At 33.9% G+C, this 19,606-nt stretch overlaps 2 protein-coding genes and 2 pseudogenes across 2 annotated transcripts; 3 read left to right on the forward strand and 1 right to left on the reverse strand.

Annotated features, from left to right (window-relative positions):
- Positions 1-853: 853 nt before the first annotated feature.
- LOC122279166 lies at positions 854-2,991 on the forward strand (annotated as a pseudogene).
- Positions 2,992-4,108: 1,117 nt separating this feature from the next.
- On the forward strand, positions 4,109-4,605 carry LOC122300640 (annotated as a pseudogene).
- Positions 4,606-6,968: 2,363 nt separating this feature from the next.
- LOC122279182 (polygalacturonase QRT3-like) lies at positions 6,969-9,128 on the reverse strand. Its single transcript, XM_043089587.1, has 3 exons — positions 8,779-9,128; positions 8,321-8,557; positions 6,969-8,183 (listed from the first exon to the last, which is right to left on the reverse strand). Exons 1-3 carry the CDS (start codon positions 8,974-8,976, stop codon positions 7,182-7,184), a joined length of 1,437 nt encoding a protein of 478 aa, XP_042945521.1. The 5' UTR covers positions 8,977-9,128; the 3' UTR covers positions 6,969-7,181.
- Positions 9,129-16,038: 6,910 nt separating this feature from the next.
- LOC122303166 (pollen receptor-like kinase 4) lies at positions 16,039-18,722 on the forward strand. The gene is made up of 3 exons (XM_043114801.1): positions 16,039-16,900; positions 17,234-17,830; positions 18,034-18,722. Exons 1-3 carry the CDS (start codon positions 16,210-16,212, stop codon positions 18,669-18,671), a joined length of 1,926 nt encoding a protein of 641 aa, XP_042970735.1. The 5' UTR covers positions 16,039-16,209; the 3' UTR covers positions 18,672-18,722.
- The last annotated feature ends 884 nt before the right edge of the window (positions 18,723-19,606 follow it).

The raw sequence follows: 19,606 nt of genomic DNA on the forward strand, positions 1-19,606 counted from the left end.
AACGCACGCAATTGAGGCTTCGAGGTTGGGCCAACGTGGTTTCTTTGGAACAACATGCGGACGGGACAGGTTTTGGAGTAACGCTCGACGTGGCTCCAGCCCTTAATTTTTCTAATTTTCATCATCACCAACGTAATCAATCAGCTTCCTTGATCATCACGCCCCCTTCTTTTTTTATAATATATTATTAAGAGTGATGCAAATTTAGAAAATATATATATATTAAATTACAAATTTGGACAGAAGTCCGAGAAAGAGCGTAGGCTGCTATCGGGTAACGCTTCAGCTGTTACAAATTTTAATTCATAGACTTTACAAATTAATTAATTACAAATGAAAATTTTAACCCAATGTTATGTTTTCTTAATGGTGATGCGATACCAATCATGTGAATTGTCGACAATTTATACGAATTTTCTTCAATGCCATTGTTTATAGTAGTATTGCAAAATGGATACTTTTCTCCAATTGCATGCGTTGAAAGCATTCTAATCCTCTTTTCTAGTTTTTACAAAATTAATGCCTATCTATTCTCTATAGACAAAGTGAGAGTTGTTGCCATATTCTTGACATTTGAAAGGACGAAATTGTCTTTCGATGTGTTGTCTAAGTGTGGCTAATTTGATTACTCTTTTGATAATCTTGTTCCCTGGAATAGAAGAGATTGATCTCTAGGTGATGCCTGAGCGCAGCTTATTCAGTTTCTATTTTGGTTAAGGACAATGCTAGGGCTATCGAGAAAGGTGACTCTTACATTATACTGGTAGTGTAAATTGTACTTTTTTTTTCTTTTTCAAATATTTTAAAAATTTCTTTAAATATTTAAAAAAAATTCACAAACTCATCCTTAGCCATTAAGTAAGAAAAATCACGATCGGTCACTTTTGGAGTCACATTTTTCAGTGGCCCAAGCATTTTCCATTGGTTAATTCGCGCCCGATGAAATCCTTCTATCACATTTAGATCATCTAAGCCGATTTTCTTCTATGTGGTTTCCACAAGACTTCACTAAATACCATTTTACAAGTCTTACAATTTAGACTAATTTACTATTATTCACTACTATTACAACTTCAAAATGCTCATCTGGCCTTTTGCAACTTACTAGACTAGTCTAAAAAAAGACCTAGAATCCCAAGTCAACCCAAAAAAAGAGGGGGGGGGGGGGGTCTTAGGCATCAAAAGTTGAAAATAGCCCAAAAAAATGGTAGATTAATGTCTTAATATAAGGAATAAAATGATAAGACGCCACACCATTTTGAATTCAAGCTTTACCGGATGCTTGAAGGCTGAAGAGTTCAATTAAATAAATCAATGTGAAACAGTAAAGCTTACTGTCCAAGCAAATAAGACTAAACTGACTATTATAAAATGACTTCATTGTTGGAATTGTTAACATCTCTCTCTCTCTCAAGTCTCTTGCATGGCTGAGTTGAAGCTACTCGGGGCATGGCCTAGTCCTTTTAGTTTCAGAGTGATATGGGCTCTGAAACTAAAGGGCATACCCTATGAATACATAGAAGAAGATCTTTCCAACAAAAGTCCCCTGCTTCTCCAACACAACCCAGTTTACAAGAAAATCCCTGTGCTTCTTCATGCTGGAAAACCAATTTGCGAGTCCATGATTATTCTTGAATACATCGAAGAGTTTTGGCCACAGAATCCCTTGCTGCCTTTTGACCCTTTTCAAAGGGCTATTGCTCGTTTTTGGGTTAAGTTTGCTGATGATAAGGTACATGTCTGCCTTGTTGGGTTTTGTTCTTCTGTCTTTCTTCTTCCTCTAATTCTTTTTTCGAACTAACAAGCTGTTTAGACAAATTGAGATATTTAAGTAGAATAGAGATAAATATATAAAATAAATCCTACAACATTTATTATTAGCGGATACTTTTAGCAATATTAAATATTTAATAATTATTATAGAACTTATTTCGTATATCAATTTCTTCCCATTGTTAAACAAAACTTAACTCATGTCAAACTAATCATTGATGAGCTCTATTATTTTTTCAACTTTCCATAAACATGTTAATTTATCTCAACCTATTTCGTATATTTCAATTTAAAAAGTTAAACCCATATCATAAGACTCACAAAATATTATTATTTACAAGTCAACTAAACTTATCTCAATGTCCAAATGTAACCTTAAGATTTCAAGTTCAAGGTTTTCAACCATTTTTTCTGTTTGCCTGTAGTTTTCTTCGTTTTGATTTATCCAAAAAGAGATTTGTGTAATAGAAAAATAAAAATACCCCTAATAAAGAAAATGAGTATAAGTTTGATTCAACTCAAAAACCCTGTACGGTATAAGTAGTACTACATATACTTACAGTTTACTTGCATTTTTACTTTAGACTTATTTTGTAGTTTTTTTTTTTAATTTTAAATTTCGTGATTTTTAGCATATTACTAATGACATATGGACAAGTAAATTTTTTGTAAGTTGTTTGATAGATTGCATGACAATGTCCAAAATTAGATCCTTGCAATGTGGATGGTCTACAGAACTAGCGGCAAGGAACAAGAGAAGGCCATGAAGGAGACCTTGGAGATGCTGAGAGTCATCGAGGAACATGCCCTTGGAAGCACGAAATTTTTTGGTGGGGAAGAGATTGGAATAGTGGACATTGCCTTTGGACAGATTGCAGAATAGTTGGGAGTTATAGAAGAAATAGTAGGGGTGAAGCTGCTTGAAGATCACAAGTTCCCTCGCTTGCATGCATGGATCCTGAATTTTAAGGAAGTTCCCGTAATCAGAGACAACCTTCCTGATCATCACGACATGTTTGTCTTTTTCAAACGTACGAGGGAAATGTTACTATCATCTTCACAAGATCAATAGTGTCCGTCTTAAGTTAACTTGTGATTTGGGTCTCCATGTTTTCCTCTTAATTTGTATCCCATGGCTATTTTTTGAACGTGAAAAACTATTTCTGCGTGTAATATTTTAATTAAGGGAATTAATGATAAAATATATGCAAGAATGAATTATGGATTCACTTTAAACTATTGCTATTTTAGGGTCTCTATATTACATACTATATATTTATATGTTATAATTTGACTTGAAATTTACGTTTTAAAATTTAAATCTTATAAATTAAATTTTATCATTTAAATTACGTGAATGATATTTTCTATACATCAATTTAGAGTAAAATAACCCTTCGCTTCTATATAAATTTACCGTATCTGAAAATGGGCAGAGCTTGGGAGGATCCAGAGCTCATGACAAGAGCTTGTTCTCATGGTAAAGCTGATCGTCCTATTATCGGGATCATAAAGGAAGAAAAAGAAACTCACCCACTCCCATATCCTAAAATCTGATAAAGATAAACCTTTTAAAACTAGTTTGGTGGTAACTTGTAAGGCTGTCAGTTCAGTCTAATTTTAAATTAAATATTTAATTTTAAATAACTAAATTTATCTTATTTTAAAATTTCTTTACACGTGATATCACAATCTTTTTCAACTCAACATCTCTTTATATGTTGAACCCACAATATTTTTTAACTTCTAATAACAAGTACTAAACATATCTAAACTTATTTAAATAGACTCCACATAATTCATTTCACCAACTCAACTCACTACTAATCATAAAGAACTCACTTCAACATCCAAACACAACCTTAATCAATACCGGATCATAGTTTCTTTTGACTTTTGAAAGGAAAAGCTAGCAAGCATGCATGCTTAGAAGAAAGTTCCTGCTTGTACTCATGATAATCCTTGAATTATATATGCTAATCGCCTTTATCCATAGTGTGAAAACCTTGACTTGTTTTGCTTAAATCTTTAATTATTTTACTCAGAATAGTGGTTGCGACGTCGACTTTTTTTCATTTTTTTTAGGCCAACAAGCTTTAGAAACCCTTCACAAGATGAGGGGTAGAAGCAACTGCTGGAATTGTTTAATGAAGGTGGTGATCTCTATCCATTGACAAATTAAATAAAATTTCCTTTGTTTTTTAGCGAGAGAGATCAAAATGTTCACCAGTTTATTAAACGAGCTGGAAACTTATTGGCCAAGAAAGAAAATACTATTGTCGATCGCTATAAAGCCCGCATTCAAGAGTGTTAGTAGATCGACCTCTGATTTCTAATGGAAGAAGTGAAGCTACTGGGATTCTGGGCAAGCCCATTCAGCTACAGAGTGATATGGGCTCTGAAGTTGAAAGGCGTGAAATACGATTATATAGAAGAAGACGATCCCAACAGCAAGAGTCAATTGCTATTGCAATACAATCCTGTTTAAAAGAAAGTCCCTGTGCTTGTTCATGGTGGCAAACCAATCTCTGAGTCCCTTGCCATCCTTGAATACATCGAAGAAACATGGCCCCAGAATCCCCTGCTTCCAAAGGTGACAGCATGGGAATGGCCGACATTGCGTACGGATGGCTGGCTTATTGGTTTTCAGGCATGGAAGAAGCATTAGGCGTAGAAATGCTCAATCCTGGCACTTTGCCTCGCTTGCATGCTTGGATTCAGGACATTAAACAAGTTCCTGTGATCAAAGAGAAAATTCCCGACTATGAAAAAATGTTGGCATATATGAGAGGCAGTATGGCAAAATTCATTGCAAATCTTCCATCCCAATAATGACTAGTGAGTTAATATGAGAAGAGTTGAGATGAAAGTTGAAAGTTAAATAAAATATTATTAGAATATTATTTTTTAATATTATTATTGTTTTGAAATTTGAAAAAAGTTATAATAATAAAATAAGATAAGATGAGATGAAACACTTTCACTATCCAAACAAGTTGGTCGACCACATCACGATTCAACGAGCCCCCTCCCTCACTCAACATCCCTTTCTCCCCATCCCTCTTATCCCTTTCTCCCCTTCTTCCCCTCCTAATCCCTTAGGCTTCGTTTGATTACACAGTTCAGATGAGATGAGATGAAATGTTTAGTTATAAATTAAATAAAATATTATTACAATATAATTTTTAATATTAATTTTGTTTTAAAATTTAAAAAGGTTGAATTGTTTATTATATTTTATATGAAAATTTAAAAAACTTGTAATGATTAAATAAGATGAAATGAGATAATTTAGTATTTGATAACCAAACCGAGCCTAGTTACTCTCCTTAGTTACTCATCCCAGTGAACATCCCCTCACGTTGTCATCTCTCGGTGGAGCCACCGTCACCCTCATTTTTGCCTTCACTCCTCAATTCAAAACTCGTCAATTTCGACATTCGGCATCACCCCTCAGCTTTGCCATCACCCACTAATCGAGCACCCCTCAACTCCTCCGTTACCCATTACCCAAGAATCCCTCAGTTTCTTCCTCTCCCTAACGAGATCCCACTCTCTTTTTTGATTGTTTGCTCATGGTGATTTTCATGCTCTTCTAGTTTCTACTTCCATTTGGTAGTGCACTCGAAAATCAAGGGGCTTGCGATGGATAACAAGGCTGAAGTTTTGAAGCCTGTGCTAAAAGAAGCCGTGGATTTGGTACCAACGTAGAACAAACCATCTCTCTATTTTTTTTTACTATTCTCGGAATTATTCTCTCTATTTTGGGTCTTTTTACTCTTGGACTTGCATTTTCAACTACTTTTCCTCAAGAATAATACTAGTACGCTTTCTTATTTTGACCGCTATTTAATTTTTTTTTTAAATATTCTTTTCTTATTCATTAAGGAATTGATTAATAGTGTATTTGTATTTTTTTTTTTATTTTTTTAAAATATTTAAAATAAAAAGTAAAAAACAAAAAAATTATAATTTATACTAGGGGACACACTAACTACTAAGTAAGCAAATTAAGAGGACATAGTAGTACTACCCTTTCTTTAAAGGGCTTTTATTTTCAAATTAGAGTTTTGTTTCGGTGCTTTTGTTGTTGGATAAGGCTTTTGGGTCTGTGATGAATGTTTTGATTTTTGTTATTGTTGTTGTTGTTGCTGTTTTGTTATGGGTTTGGTTTTTCTTTCAAATTAGCGCTATCCTTTCTTTAAAAGGCTTTTATTTTCAAATTAATTAGAGCTTTGTTTAAGTGCTTTTGTTGTTGGGTAAGGCTTTTGGGTTTGTGATGACTGTTTTGATTTTTGTTATTATTATTGCTGCTGCTGTTGTTGTTTTATTTTGGGTTTTGGTTTTTCTTTCAAAATAGTGTTTTAGATTTTTCTTGAGTTTATAACAGAATTGCTTGGATTGTAGGAGAACGTACCAATCGAAGAGGTTTTTTCAGACGTTGAGAGTTGCTTAGGAGAGGTTGGAGTTCAGGAATGAGGGTGGGTCAGGCCGTGTGCAAGGACAACGGGCTGGTGGGGGTAGAACTTGCTGCGCGGCGCCCCGCCCTTGGGGGGCGGGGGGTTCCCAAATGAATTTGGATCCCAGCAAACAAAACGCATGTTTCATATTAAAATATAAAAATAAATAAATGTCACGTAAGCTAGCGTGTAGAGGTTAAGAAATAATGAGACGTTATATAGAGGAACACGAACACGGACACGAACACCAGTCAAAAAATAATTTTTTAATATATATCACAAATTTATCCATATTTTTTTTAAATGGACAAAATTTAGGGCAGATTTAATAAGTAAGATTAAAATTTTAGGTTGAAATGAAAATTTAAAATATTATTTTTGAGTATTATTATTATTTTGAGATTTAAAAAAATTATATTAAAATTTTAAAAAGTTTAATTATTTATTATATGTTATACAAAAATTTAAAAAAATTATAATAATAATATGATAATTTTGAATTAAAACGTGTCTTTTAAACATGTCCTTACACATTTTAAAATTGGTAAATATCATTTCCCGTTAACGTAAAATTTTAAAATCATTTACATCACTACTCCTGGAATATCCAAGCCTTACGTGCCAGAGAAGCAAGATCGTATTGCTTTCCTTTCGAGAGTCTGCGATAACTAATTTTGGTACAGATTGACAACAGTCAACAACTGACATAGAATAAACAAGATGGCAGAGTCCAAATGATCAAAGTTTTGAAAATTCCAGTCCCAATTTGACTAACAAAGTTTAGACCACGAAGGTTTAGTACCCGTCAATCAAGGCAAAAGATTAGAGAAAATTCATTAAATTTTGTATGTAATTCTTGACTGTCCATCATTTAAAATCTATATCTCAAAAACTAAACTACACAAAGCAATTAAAAAACCAAATTGCAAATCATGACCTTTGTGTCCCTCATATGTACCCAACCATGCTTTGGTCCACCGACACATGCAATGTTGCTGATATGGGCTTTTCCGACTCCACCGTGACACGATTTCCTGATACATTTCTCAAAGTATGGCTAGGAAATGCATCACCTGCATGCAATGTGTATTGCACGTTTTTTATTAGGTTAGGAAACAATAGGACCTTTGAGAAATCGACGGTCCATCTGGTTCCATTTCTCCACACCGACCCTCTAGCTACCGTTGATTTGCGAACCATGCCTCTTACAGTATTTCGATCAACAATTACTTCTTCAATGGTTTTGAACGGTCCATTTGATTGGTCTAATTGAACTATTTTGACCCCAGTATAATCACCAGAGAACATATTATCAACAATATTCACGCCACACACAACACCCGCCAACGACTTGATCATAACGAATGCGTTTCCAAGGAAGAATGAGCCGGTTATGTGGAGTTGGACCGGATCCTCAGCCACAACACCAGTGAAATCAAAGTAACAGTTCGCAATTCGGGTTTGAGTCAAACCTGGTGCCCTGATGTATACTCCACTCCCACCCCATTGGGTGGCCTTGTTGTAACAATGTACCCCGGTGAGCATGTTTGCTTGTCCTGATATCATTATTCCTATTGATGCAGAGAAAATTACCACATCGGTGACTGCATTGTCGTTGCCCTTTATGTTGATGCCAATGCCGGAGAAGTCCTTTTCACGACGGTCGCCACCGACATTGATGTGTTGGCCAATGAAAGAATTTCTAATGTATGTCTCATGCCCACCTTCTATGAGTATACCATTTGTAGTGAAACGGGTGACATAACAATTGTCTATGGTTGTTCTAAGGGAATTGATAACGGAGATGCCACCACCTCTAAAATTAGAGTTTATCATAAGGTCCTTGAGTGTAATGTCTTCATACAATAAAGAAGTCGAGGATGACCACAACTCGATCAGATGGCGATTTGTCGGAAAATCGTCCGATGCACGAAGCGATCCGCCATGAATCTGTCATGCATATATATATCCCAAAGACCAAAAACAAAATTACAAATATTACATTAAGAAATTAATGATAATTTAGCAAAATCTCTTAGCTTTAAAAATGGAACTAAGAATAAGATTTTATGGCATAATGCACGTACCATGAAGTTACCACCACTAATATTTGGTAAACGTAGGGAATGGCTGATCTTGTATGTCCCTCCATCAAGATGAAGCTCTGCGCCTCCAAGATCAGCAACACCTTCCATCAAATGGGCATCAACATGGGATCCAAAGGCATCAGAAAGAGCTTGCTGTAGTGCTTCAGTGCTGTCTAATCTCCCTGTAGGATCAGCACCATACTCTGTCACGTGATGAACGCGTGATCGTTGTGATACCTGCATCCATCATCACAAGTTCATGACAACCATCCCCTTCATATCATTATTTGCCCAATTCATAGCCTTATTTTAGTCTCATCGATCGTGTGCCAAATTGCCAATATAACAACTCTGTTTTTTTTTTTTTTTTGGGTGGGGGGGGGGGGGGGGGGGGGGGGGGGGGGGGGGGGGGGGTGGGGGGTTCATTTGATTCAAGAAAACGAAGCCAAATAGCATACCTGTGGTGTCGAATGGCTCGGGGATGGAGAAACTCCGTTGCGGATGATATGTGTAGCTTTAACCAAAGCCAGACGCCGCATTTCATCACGATATCCACCCTCGCCGGAGTAAGAGCTCTCTCCGCAGTCAAGAATTGCACTTACGTACACGAACACCATGATAATCAGATTAACGAACATATCTTTCCTAGGCATCATTGCTTACAATATCGTATATTTCGCGAGTAAAAGAGAGGTTTTTTTTTTTTCTTTTGTGTGTGTGGGGGGGAGGGGAATTACAGAGGTCTTCCTAGACAGTACTCCAAATTTCATTGCTGCGATATCTACTTATGACTTATGAGGAGGCGTCGGACAGCACGATATTCACACCCTTTTCCCCCTTTTGGCTTTTGGTTTGAATTTTGAGAACGGGAAAGAGAGAAAAAAAGGGGAGCGGGTTGGACTTTTGAGGTTGTGGAACACATTTTCATGTTGAACACTTGCTATTTTCTGTACTTTTCCAGCGCATCCCATGAGAAAGACGTGGGAAAGTAGTTTTGCGAACTTAAATTGACATTACGTATGAATGTTTCTGTTAGAGCCTTTTTTTAGGATTGAGTATGAAAGTTTAGTGATTTTAACTGTTTAAAAGTCCTTTTAAAAAAAAATAATATGTTTGATAAATTTATAAGAAGTGTTTTAATTATTTAAAAAAATTAAAAATCTACTTTTTAAAAAAGCATCAAATTGAAGCTTTTATCGAAAAGCTCTTACAGATAATTGTATATTTTAAAAAAATTAATATAACTAACTTTAAAAATACTTTAGAAACATGGTTATTAAACATAAATGATTTTTTAATAGTAGAGCTTGTTATTTAAGTTATAAGCTATAAGGCCTAAAGTTATAAGTTATATTTTCTACCGTAATTCCAAACATGCACTTAGTGTCATCGTGTTACAGCTTCTATTCATGTTCTTGATTGTTACCGTTATTGTATTTGTAAGGTGTAAAATTATCACTTATCTTGAAAATTTAAATTAATATGAAGACGTAGATTTTATTATTTATTTTATATCTTAATATCTTCCCGCACGTATGGATCAAACTCTCTCTAAATAGATAGTCCAACACGTAAAATATTTAATTAAATGAGATTGAGTGTAGAGTTATGGTTCAAGATCAAGACATCTGTTTTGATACCATATGAAATTATCATTTATTTTAATAATATAAACTAATAGAAAGATATAAATTTTATTATTTATTTTATATTTAAACACAATGTTATTTTTTTTCAACTCCAAACGCAGTACTTTTGCTAGTGACTGAATTTCTTTGCACCTTCCTTGATTTGTAACCCAAGTCCTAGTTGTCTAAGAAGCTTGGTCAAAGATGCAGCTAAAGTAGTTACCCGAGTTTACAGAGAGGAATACCATCTAAGGAGATTAGGTTTGTTGACATTGGAATGTGTTAGAAAAACAAGGCAATAAGATAAAAATTATAATGAAATAAAAAATGTAAACAATATATATTTTTTTAAGGAGATTTAAGCTCTCTTATCCCCTCCCCACACCTGGGATACAGGGACGTGATGCAAGGTGGATTCACAATCTGTCTCTCCTCATATTCATTTAAAATATAGACTATATTTTACTAGATTTAAAAATTATTTTTAAGTCTAAAAATAATCAAAAATATATTTTTAGATCTAAATTATAAATTTAAATTTATAAATATGACTATAATTTAAAAATTATATAATTTTTAAATTTGTTACTGCATATTTTGTGTAAGTTGTAGTGTAGTAATTTTTAAATTATATAATTTTTAAATTTACTAGCGTATATTTTATGTAAATTATAGTTTTTAAACTATGTATTTTTTTAAATTTACTAGTTTATTCTTTGTAAATAATTCTAACAAATTATAATATACATATTTATATATTCATAATTTATAAAATATAAATATATATTATATATATTTATATTTTTGTATATATATAAATATTTATTTGTTATATATATAATATATATAAGGGGGTGGAGAATGGGGAATCCCTCCCCCGTCCCCACCCGCATTAGGGACGCTAGATGTAGGACAGAGTTTCAATTCCTGCCATGCAGGAATGGAATGGATGGGACAGGATAGCGAGGTGCGAGGCCCGTTGCCAACTCTTAAATAATATCTCAATTTTTTTTTTTTTTTTTTTTTTTTGGCGAAGTTCCAATAATTTCTGGACAAGACCTTATTTTATTTGTAAAGTTTCTCGCTATGGACAAAAAAATCTTCCAAACTTTTTTTTTTTTTTTTCTACGTAGACCCCAGTAGTCTATCTTTTAAGGCCATTTTTTCCAAACTAAAAAAGAAAAGAAAAAACTAACCATACGTTAATTTGTTTTTGAGATCCCATCTCATCTCCTTCTCCTAGATTCTAAAAAACCGAAAAAGGTTGATTTATTCCTCATCCGTTAAAACTAACTTCGAATATTTTTAACATTTGCAGCTTGAATGATTTCGTTTAAGACTTCCTTTAACCAAAAAATCAAAGGAATGCAACAGTTACATTTAAAAGAAAAAAAATATTACCAACAAATACAATCTATTAAAAAATACCAACATTCTCTCACTATTTTTTAACGATAAAAAATATAAATAAGAGAGATACTTCCAGACAAAGAATGATTATTATACATCATGAAAATATGCTCTACATTGAACCATCGCTTAATGAAATAATAATTTTTATTCCAAAATTAATAATAGTCTCAGAGTTGAACTATAACTTCTAAAGAGAAATAAAAAATTATTGTTCACACATAACATGAGCTCTATTAGCCAACATGTTACGGCCTTGTGCTATTTTTGGTTTTATGAGTGTATTTGAGAACAAACCCAATTCTTAGTATGGACTTTAATCTCATTTTCCTTGATGTATTTCAAATTCTTTCTTTTGTCAAGGCCTTGGTAAGTGGATTTGCTAGATTATCACATAATTTAACATAATTCATATTAATGACACCACTATTCAAATAGGATATCAAAATATTGTGTTTTCTTCTTATTGATCTGAATTTACCATTATAATAGCTATTTTATACTTTACCAATAGTAGTAGTAGTATCAAAACAAAGTAACATGGGTGGAACTGATTTTCCAACAATGAAATCTCATGTAGTAGGTCTCTCAACTAGTTGCTTCCTCATTTGCTAAAGCCAAAGCTATAAGTTCAGCCTCTATAGCTAAGTTAGAAATAATAGTTATTTTTTATATTTCCAATATACAACACCACCACCCAAGGTAAAAATATAACTAATAGTTGAAAGAAAATCACTGACAATATATTCCAAACGGAATCACTTAAGCATTCAAGTACAATAGGATATTTTCTATAAAACAAGCTATAGTATTTTGTACCGAATAAATATTTCATTATCTAATCCATTGCAAACCAATGTTCTCTTCCTGGCTTAGTAGTAAATATATTAAGTACTCTTACTGCATAAGCAATGTCAGGTCTAGTACAATTAGTCGCATAACATAAATTACCAATCATGCTAGCATATTTACACCTTATGGTTTTGCAACTCGGTGGTAACTCAACTAATTTACAAGTTTTATTCGAAACTAATGAATCCATCTCATCATTCATAACCTCTTTCCAAAACATAAGAATTAGGTAATGCTAAAACTTTTTATAAAGTATTTAGATTTTCCTCAATATTATAAATATAATAGTTGAGACCAATTTTTTTTTTCAATTGTAACTCTTTTATTCCTTCTTAGTTCAAGATTTTCTTCATTTTCTAGAGGAGTAGAAGAATTAACTAGTTCCAGAAAAATTATTTTATCTAAATTCTTGACCCCCACTATTTTTTTATTTAAAATGAGATTTTTCTTCATGAAAAATTGCATCGCCTGATTCAAAATTACCTTATTTTCAATATAAAAAAATCTATAGGTTGTGTTATTTTTTGCATATCCAAAAAAGACACAAGTGGTAGCTCTAACTTCTAAGTTTCTTACACCCAATTTAGGCCTTTTAGGATCTATTAGTCTTACAAATAACAAATAGTCTCAAACTTTCAAATATCCCAAACTTGACTATCCATATTTCAAAAGGTGTAGTTTTTGAATTTTTATAAAGCACTATATTTAAAACATAACAAACAATCAAAATTACTTCCCACAAAAAGTTTAAGGGAGCACCTGAATCGATAAGTATGGCATTTGTCAATTCAATCAATGTTCTATTTTTCCTTTTAGCCACAATATTAAATGTAGGTGAGTATGGTGTAGAAGTTTTATGGATAATTCTTAATGACTGAACAAAATAATTAAATTCATTTAAATCATACTCTCGCCTCTATTACTTCTAAATCTTTTAATTTTTCTATCAAATTGATTTTAACTCCATAGAAGAAATCTTTGAATTTTTCAAAATCATCACTTTTATTGTTTAATAAATAAACATATTTGTATTTTAAAAAATATCAATGAAAGTGATAAAATATCTATTTCCTCTCCATGTTAAGATTCCTTCAAATTCACAAAAATCAATATGAATTAAATCTAACAATTTGGTATTTTTCTCAACACTTTTATGAGGCCGTTTTGTAATTTTTGCTTGATTACAAATTTCACATTTCTAAAAATCCTTTTGCAGTTTGGGAATTAATCTTAAACTACTCACGATTGCAACATATTTACTATTAATATAATATAAACGTGCATGCCTAAAATTTAAAGTAGAAATTAAGCATATTAACAGAAAAAATTGATACTTTATTATCAACTTTTAATTTAAACATTCCATTACAAACATAGCCGTTGCCCACAAAGACTCTATCTTTAGTAATAACATATTGATCAAATTCCATAAGTTGCTTGAAGTCAACTTTGTTGAATAGAAAGCTTGACATCAAATTCTTCTTCATAAATGGTGTATAGAGCACATATTTGAATGTTAATATACATCCAGAGGTAAATTTAAGCTTAACCTCACCACTCCCTAAGACCTTGGTTTTGCTTGAATCACTAAGCATAATAGTTTTCTCTTCTTCAAATGAAGTATACTTTTTGAGCTAATTTTTATCATAGCAGAAATGGCTATTGGCATTGGAATCTGCCCACCACCCTTCAACTTGAACCATGTTAATATTTATAATCATTGCTACAAATGGCTCCTTAGTTATGTTTACTTGAAGATTATCTCCTTACTTTCAAAATTTGCAAATTCAAGCAAAATGTCCATTTTTATCATAGACAAAACAAGCTTGATTTGTGAAGGAGGTTTTTTATTCTTTTCCTTTTGGCTCGGAGAACCTTTTTTGTGAGATCTACTACATTTTTTGAAATTTTTTCTTTGCAGCTTTAAATGACTATTTTTTGAAATCTAACCTTTGGGTAAGCCACTATTTTCACAAATTAAATTTACCTTCGTCATGAAAGTCTTATTTCCATTTTGAAGCATTAAAAAATCTTAATCTCTAGCTTTCTCTTCTACCAAATATGCATAATTAAGGTCTCCAAAGATGTCTCCTTTTGTTTGTGGCGTATTGACTTTTGAAACTTCTTCCATGAAGGTGATAGCTTATCAAAGATGTCACAAACAATTAGATTGTCTCCAATCTTGATGCCTTTGGATCGAACTTCTACTTCAACCATTTGAAGATCTTGCTCTTACACTACGGCGGACTTTCCATCTACCATTTGACCCACATATTTTTTTGCTCCAGCTTCTTTCGTATCATATTTATTCTGTAAAAATTTCTTTTTTTTTTGGCAAAAGAGTAAGTAGCATTGTAGAAATCATAAAATTGATCTGCAAGACAATTTAAAAGGTAACATCGACAATTATAGTCATATTTTGTATAGTTTTCAATCTTTTCTTCATGAGCTTTCACTTGTACTTCAGTCATGTTCTCGGTAATGATTTTGTTAGGATCTTTATAGTGAGAACATAAGAGACATTGAGAAGGCTTAGATAGAAGAGCACATTGCACTTCCATCTCTTGAAATAAACTCTCTTGAAAAAAAAGGACTTGTTGAGGTCTTTAACGCTTTCCATGGATTTTTCGTTTATAAGTTCCATATGAATCTCCTTATAATTATTAAGAAATACACTAATAAAATAAAAATTACAATAAAATAAAAAAATTTAAACGAAACGGCTAACTTGGACTAAGGCATGGAAATTTTGCTCTTTTTAAAAAGATTCAAGCCATCTACAGTATGTGAAGTTTGGAATGAACCGATATAGCAGACCTCCTCTTGACTCGTCTCCTTCAAGATACAACAACTCAACTGATTGTGATATAATTCAAACCAACTCTATACACATGATTGAGCCCAAATCTTCTCTAAAAATAACACCTCTATTTTATCTGAAAATTTTTCAATAATCTCTAAACACTACGTTCTTTTCTTCGTAAACTAGACAAAAACTTCAACTTCTTTTTTTCCTACGTAGACCCCAGTACTCTATCTCCTAAAACTATTTTTTCAAAAAAAAAAAAAAATCAAAAACTATACGTTAATTTGTTTTTGAGATCCCATGTGCCGATCTCTTACCTCTAGATTCGAAAAGGATACAACTTAACGGCTAGACTTGATTTTTTCCTCGTCCGAGCAAACCAACTTCGAATATTTTTAACATGGGCAATTTGAATAATTTGGTTTAAAACTTCCTCAACAAAAAAATCTAAGGAATGCAACAGTTACATTAAAAAATATCTAACTAACATATACAATCTATTAAAAAATACCAACAAAATGTATAGCATGCACTCATGTGTACATGTTTTGGGAGTTCTACCATCCCAGTCTTTGGTTTTCTACCATCAAAGGTGATTAATAAAATAGAAATGTTTTTAACAGATTATATAAAGGTAAATTTATAAACTAGCATGACTTAATGTAATATATTAAATTATACAAATAGATTTAACATATCGTATAAAGTCATATAAGTTTGTGAATTTATTTTTATTATATTATTAAATCTCATTATAGCGGTCTAAAAATCTCTTCAATCATCTTTACTACTACATAGATCTCTCAGTAAGTGCCTTCTCCATCTTACACTGAAGGTACAGGTTGTTTAGTGATGATTCTTTTATCATTTTGGTCAAAAACTAGATACTAAAACAGCAATATTTCCGAATATTTTGGGTCATAATTTAAACTTTTCTTACTGGTCTATTATTGGGAAAAGCCACCCCAACACTCTTCACAAATTTGAAGGCCATCCTTACTTCTCTACCTCTCCCTAAGCTGTCGTTGCAAATCATTCACTACTACGTGTTGATTGGTTTGCCTTCCTTTGTACCACCCTTTTCGGTTCTTGGCCTTTGACGCTCCCTTCGTCTTCTCCACCGTAAGCCCATTTTTGCCTTTCCAGCCATCCGTGATCACACGGGCGGCACCGTCTTCAGGCTGCTCGCAGAAATGATAACGGGTGCGCGCTGGGCTAAACTTAGGCGCGCACCAAGCCCTGCAGCATTCATATTCTTCACCCTTGTTGTCATGCTGTCATGGACCGTCGTGCCATCCTTTGGTGCGTCAGACAAGGAGATACTCATGAAGTTTAAGAAGTCTGTAACGCATGCAAACGCTCTCAGCAACTGGGATCCTAAAGTAAGCCCGTGTGAAGGAAACAGGGGAAATTGGGTTGGTGTAATTTGTGTAAAAGGGAGTGTTCGGGGTTTGATGATCGAAAATAGTGGATTGACGGGTACGATAGACGTGGATTCTCTTGTTTCCTTGCGTCACTTGACGACCTTAAGCTTCATGAACAATACGTTTGCAGGCCCATGGCCTGATATTAAGAAACTAAGTGCATTGAGATCGGTGTATTTATCGTATAATCATTTCTCTGGAGAGATTCCGGATGATGCCTTTGCCGGTATGAGTTTCTTGCAGAAAGTGTTTTTGGCAAATAATGAGTTTACGGGTAAAATACCTTCATCCCTTGCTGCCTTACCTAGGCTTTTCATGTTGGGACTTGCTGGAAACAAATTTGAAGGCCAAATACCCAATTTTCAGCAGAAGAATTTCAAGGAGTTTAATGTCTCTAACAATAATTTGGAGGGTCCGATCCCTGCCAGCTTGAGCAAGATCGAGTCCGACAGTTTTTCAGGTAATCATTTTAGCCATTACCCCATTAGCTTTTTAAGCTGGCTAATTTTCCATTTAGAATGAAATTCATTAACATGTTATTGCAAGAAGTGGATGAATAGGATCTTGAAAAGTTGTTGTCCTCTATAATCTCATCTCGGGAGTTATAAGTTGGATTTTCTTTGCGCTTTCGGGTTATTACTTGTTACCATTGCAGAATTATCCATAAAAAAAAGGAGTCCTCTGAATTAATGCTTGTATGTGAAACGTAAACTTTTCTTTGGAATAATGTATATAGTCCAAGTTTTTCTTCCAAGGACTGCGGAATCTTATTCATATTTCAACTAAAATGCAGGCAATGAATATCTATGCGACCCACCTCTGGAATCATGCGACTACTATCGTAAGAGACTACCAGTTCTAAAAATCGCCCTTATTGGGATAATTGTAGTACTTCTCATAGCAGTAATTGCTGCACTTTTCTTCATATTAAACTTGAAAAAGAAATCATCACCAGCAGATGGATCATTAACGTTGAAAGACAAAAACAAGATTAATGTTGCTACCCATACAGACATAGTAGCGGAACAGAAATTGCCAGAGAAGAGTGGGAATACGAGTAAAGCCGAATATGGGAAGTTGTCATTCTTGAGAGAGGACAGAGAGAAGTTTGGTTTGGAAGACTTGCTAAGATCCTCAGCTGAAGTTTTGGGAAGTGCGACATTTGGATCTTCGTACAGGGCCATGATAATGGGTGAGAAATCCATGGTGGTAAAGAGGTACAAGCATATGAACAATGTGGGAAGGGGGGAGTTAGATGAGCATATGAGAAGGCTGGGAAGATTAAGTCATGCCAACTTGCTGCCTCTTGTGGCATATTATTATAGGAAAGATGAGAAGCTGTTGATTTGTGACTTTGTTGAGAATGGAAGCTTAGCTAGTGCCCTTCATGGTACGTACGTTTTGTTCTTGCCTTTTAAGTTGTGCTCCTTTTAAGGTACTTACCATTCAATATTCTCGCGCGAACATACCGATTTGTTAAGGTAACTAACGTTGATGGCATACGCATCAATAATGAGTTGGATGTGTCAATAAGCATACTTGCAAATAGCCATGTTTAGACTCATCACATCTTCGTTTCTTTCGTTTGTTCAGGCAATCATAATGAAGAACAGCCTGCACTAGATTGGCCAACCCGTTTGAGAATTATCAAAGGCGTAGCTAGTGGCTTGGCTTACCTTTATGATGCAATCCATAGCCTAATTGTACCCAATGGACATCTGAAATCTTCCAATGTGCTTCTAGACGGATCCTACAATCCTTTATTGACTGATTATGCTCTAACCCCTGTGATCAACCAAGATATTGCCCAAAAGACCATGATTGCTTACAAGTCGCCTGAGTTCGCGCAACATGGCCGGATAACAAAGAAGACCGATGTATGGAGCTTCGGAATACTGATCTTGGAGATTTTAACAGGAAGGTTTCCCGAGAACTATCTCACACAAGCACATGATCCTAATGCGGATTTGGCTTCTTGGGTCAACACAATGATTAAGGAAAAGCGGACGAGTGAAGTGTTTGATTCAGACATGGGGGGAGCAAGGGATAGTAAAAGTGAACTTCTAAAGCTTTTGAAGATTGGATTGAGTTGTTGTGAGGAGGATGTGGAGAGAAGATTGTGTATGAAAGAAGCTGTTGAGAGGATTGAAGAGTTAAAGGAGGGAGAAAGCGTGGGAGAATATACTTTAAATGTTAGCAACGATAGGGATGTATATTCCTTCGGTGTGTAAAACTAAAACATGATTAATGATTTCTCCATATACCTTAGGTTTAATTTGGTATTTCACTTTTGTATCATCTTTGTGTACATTAGAAGGGTATTTGTTTACACTTCATAGGTGTTCTGCGCAAAAGCAGTAATGCTATTTATAATCACCCTTATGATCATATAAATAATCATAGAATCTAACTTCAAAAAAAAAAAAAAATCATAGAATCATAGAAGAGGGGGTAACCAGTATTGCCATGATAACGTACAGCAACCCTTCAACATTGGATCTGGACGACCATAACCTACTATTAACCATGCTCATCTATACATGCAATTAAAATTCTAAGTCGCACCCTTCAGTACTTAAAATGACTCGAATAAAAGAGTGAGAATATTGATTCTGATCCTATGTTAAGAATGACCAAATTCCGAAAGTAATAACTACGTACTTCGGTAGTTTATGGATTGCATTGATTGCCTAAAGAACATTTTTGTGTTTACATATGACACCCTCTGAAAAACCACTTCCCTTGTAAAATTTACTCAACAGTACTCCTGAAGTAAGACTCATTTCTGCAGAATAATGGTGCTATGCACACTGAAATTTATCCACAAGACCTTTTATATAGCAAGAGCTGGATAGGGGGAGCATTGTTCGAGGGATATTGAATATGAAACTCAAATATATATATATATATATGGCTTTTGTTGCATGCCCCTGTAATTCGTTTGTTAGCATTTGCTGACTGATGTCCATGCACGGTTAATTTTCCACATTTAGAAAGGGAGAGGGAGAGGGAGATGGAGAGGAAGAGAGTGAAATCATTGTGTGAGAGAGAGAGAATTGTGGGGGTATGTTTGCTATATTTATGATCTCTCTGTTGTTCAAACTCTTTGGAAGGCTCTTATTCTAAAGCAGTAACAGAAAATGGAGATAAAGATATATAAGATAAG

The sequence above is a fragment of the Carya illinoinensis genome, chromosome 1 (assembly GCF_018687715.1).
Source record: "Carya illinoinensis cultivar Pawnee chromosome 1, C.illinoinensisPawnee_v1, whole genome shotgun sequence".
Taxonomy (NCBI): domain Eukaryota; kingdom Viridiplantae; phylum Streptophyta; class Magnoliopsida; order Fagales; family Juglandaceae; genus Carya; species Carya illinoinensis.

Excerpts from the sequence above, each read along its gene's own strand:
- LOC122303166 (XM_043114801.1), top strand. The coding sequence starts at position 16,210 with ATGATAACGGGTGCGCGCTGGGCTAAACTTAGGCGCGCACCAAGCCCT. Across the intron at positions 16,901-17,233 it reads CGAGTCCGACAGTTTTTCAG|GCAATGAATATCTATGCGAC; the intron begins GTAATCATTTTA and ends ACTAAAATGCAG. Across the intron at positions 17,831-18,033 it reads CTTAGCTAGTGCCCTTCATG|GCAATCATAATGAAGAACAG; the intron begins GTACGTACGTTT and ends TCGTTTGTTCAG.
- LOC122279182 (XM_043089587.1), bottom strand. The coding sequence starts at position 8,976 with ATGATGCCTAGGAAAGATATGTTCGTTAATCTGATTATCATGGTGTTC. Across the intron at positions 8,558-8,778 it reads CGAGCCATTCGACACCACAG|GTATCACAACGATCACGCGT; the intron begins GTATGCTATTTG and ends TGATGGATGCAG. Across the intron at positions 8,184-8,320 it reads TTAGTGGTGGTAACTTCATG|ATTCATGGCGGATCGCTTCG; the intron begins GTACGTGCATTA and ends TATGCATGACAG.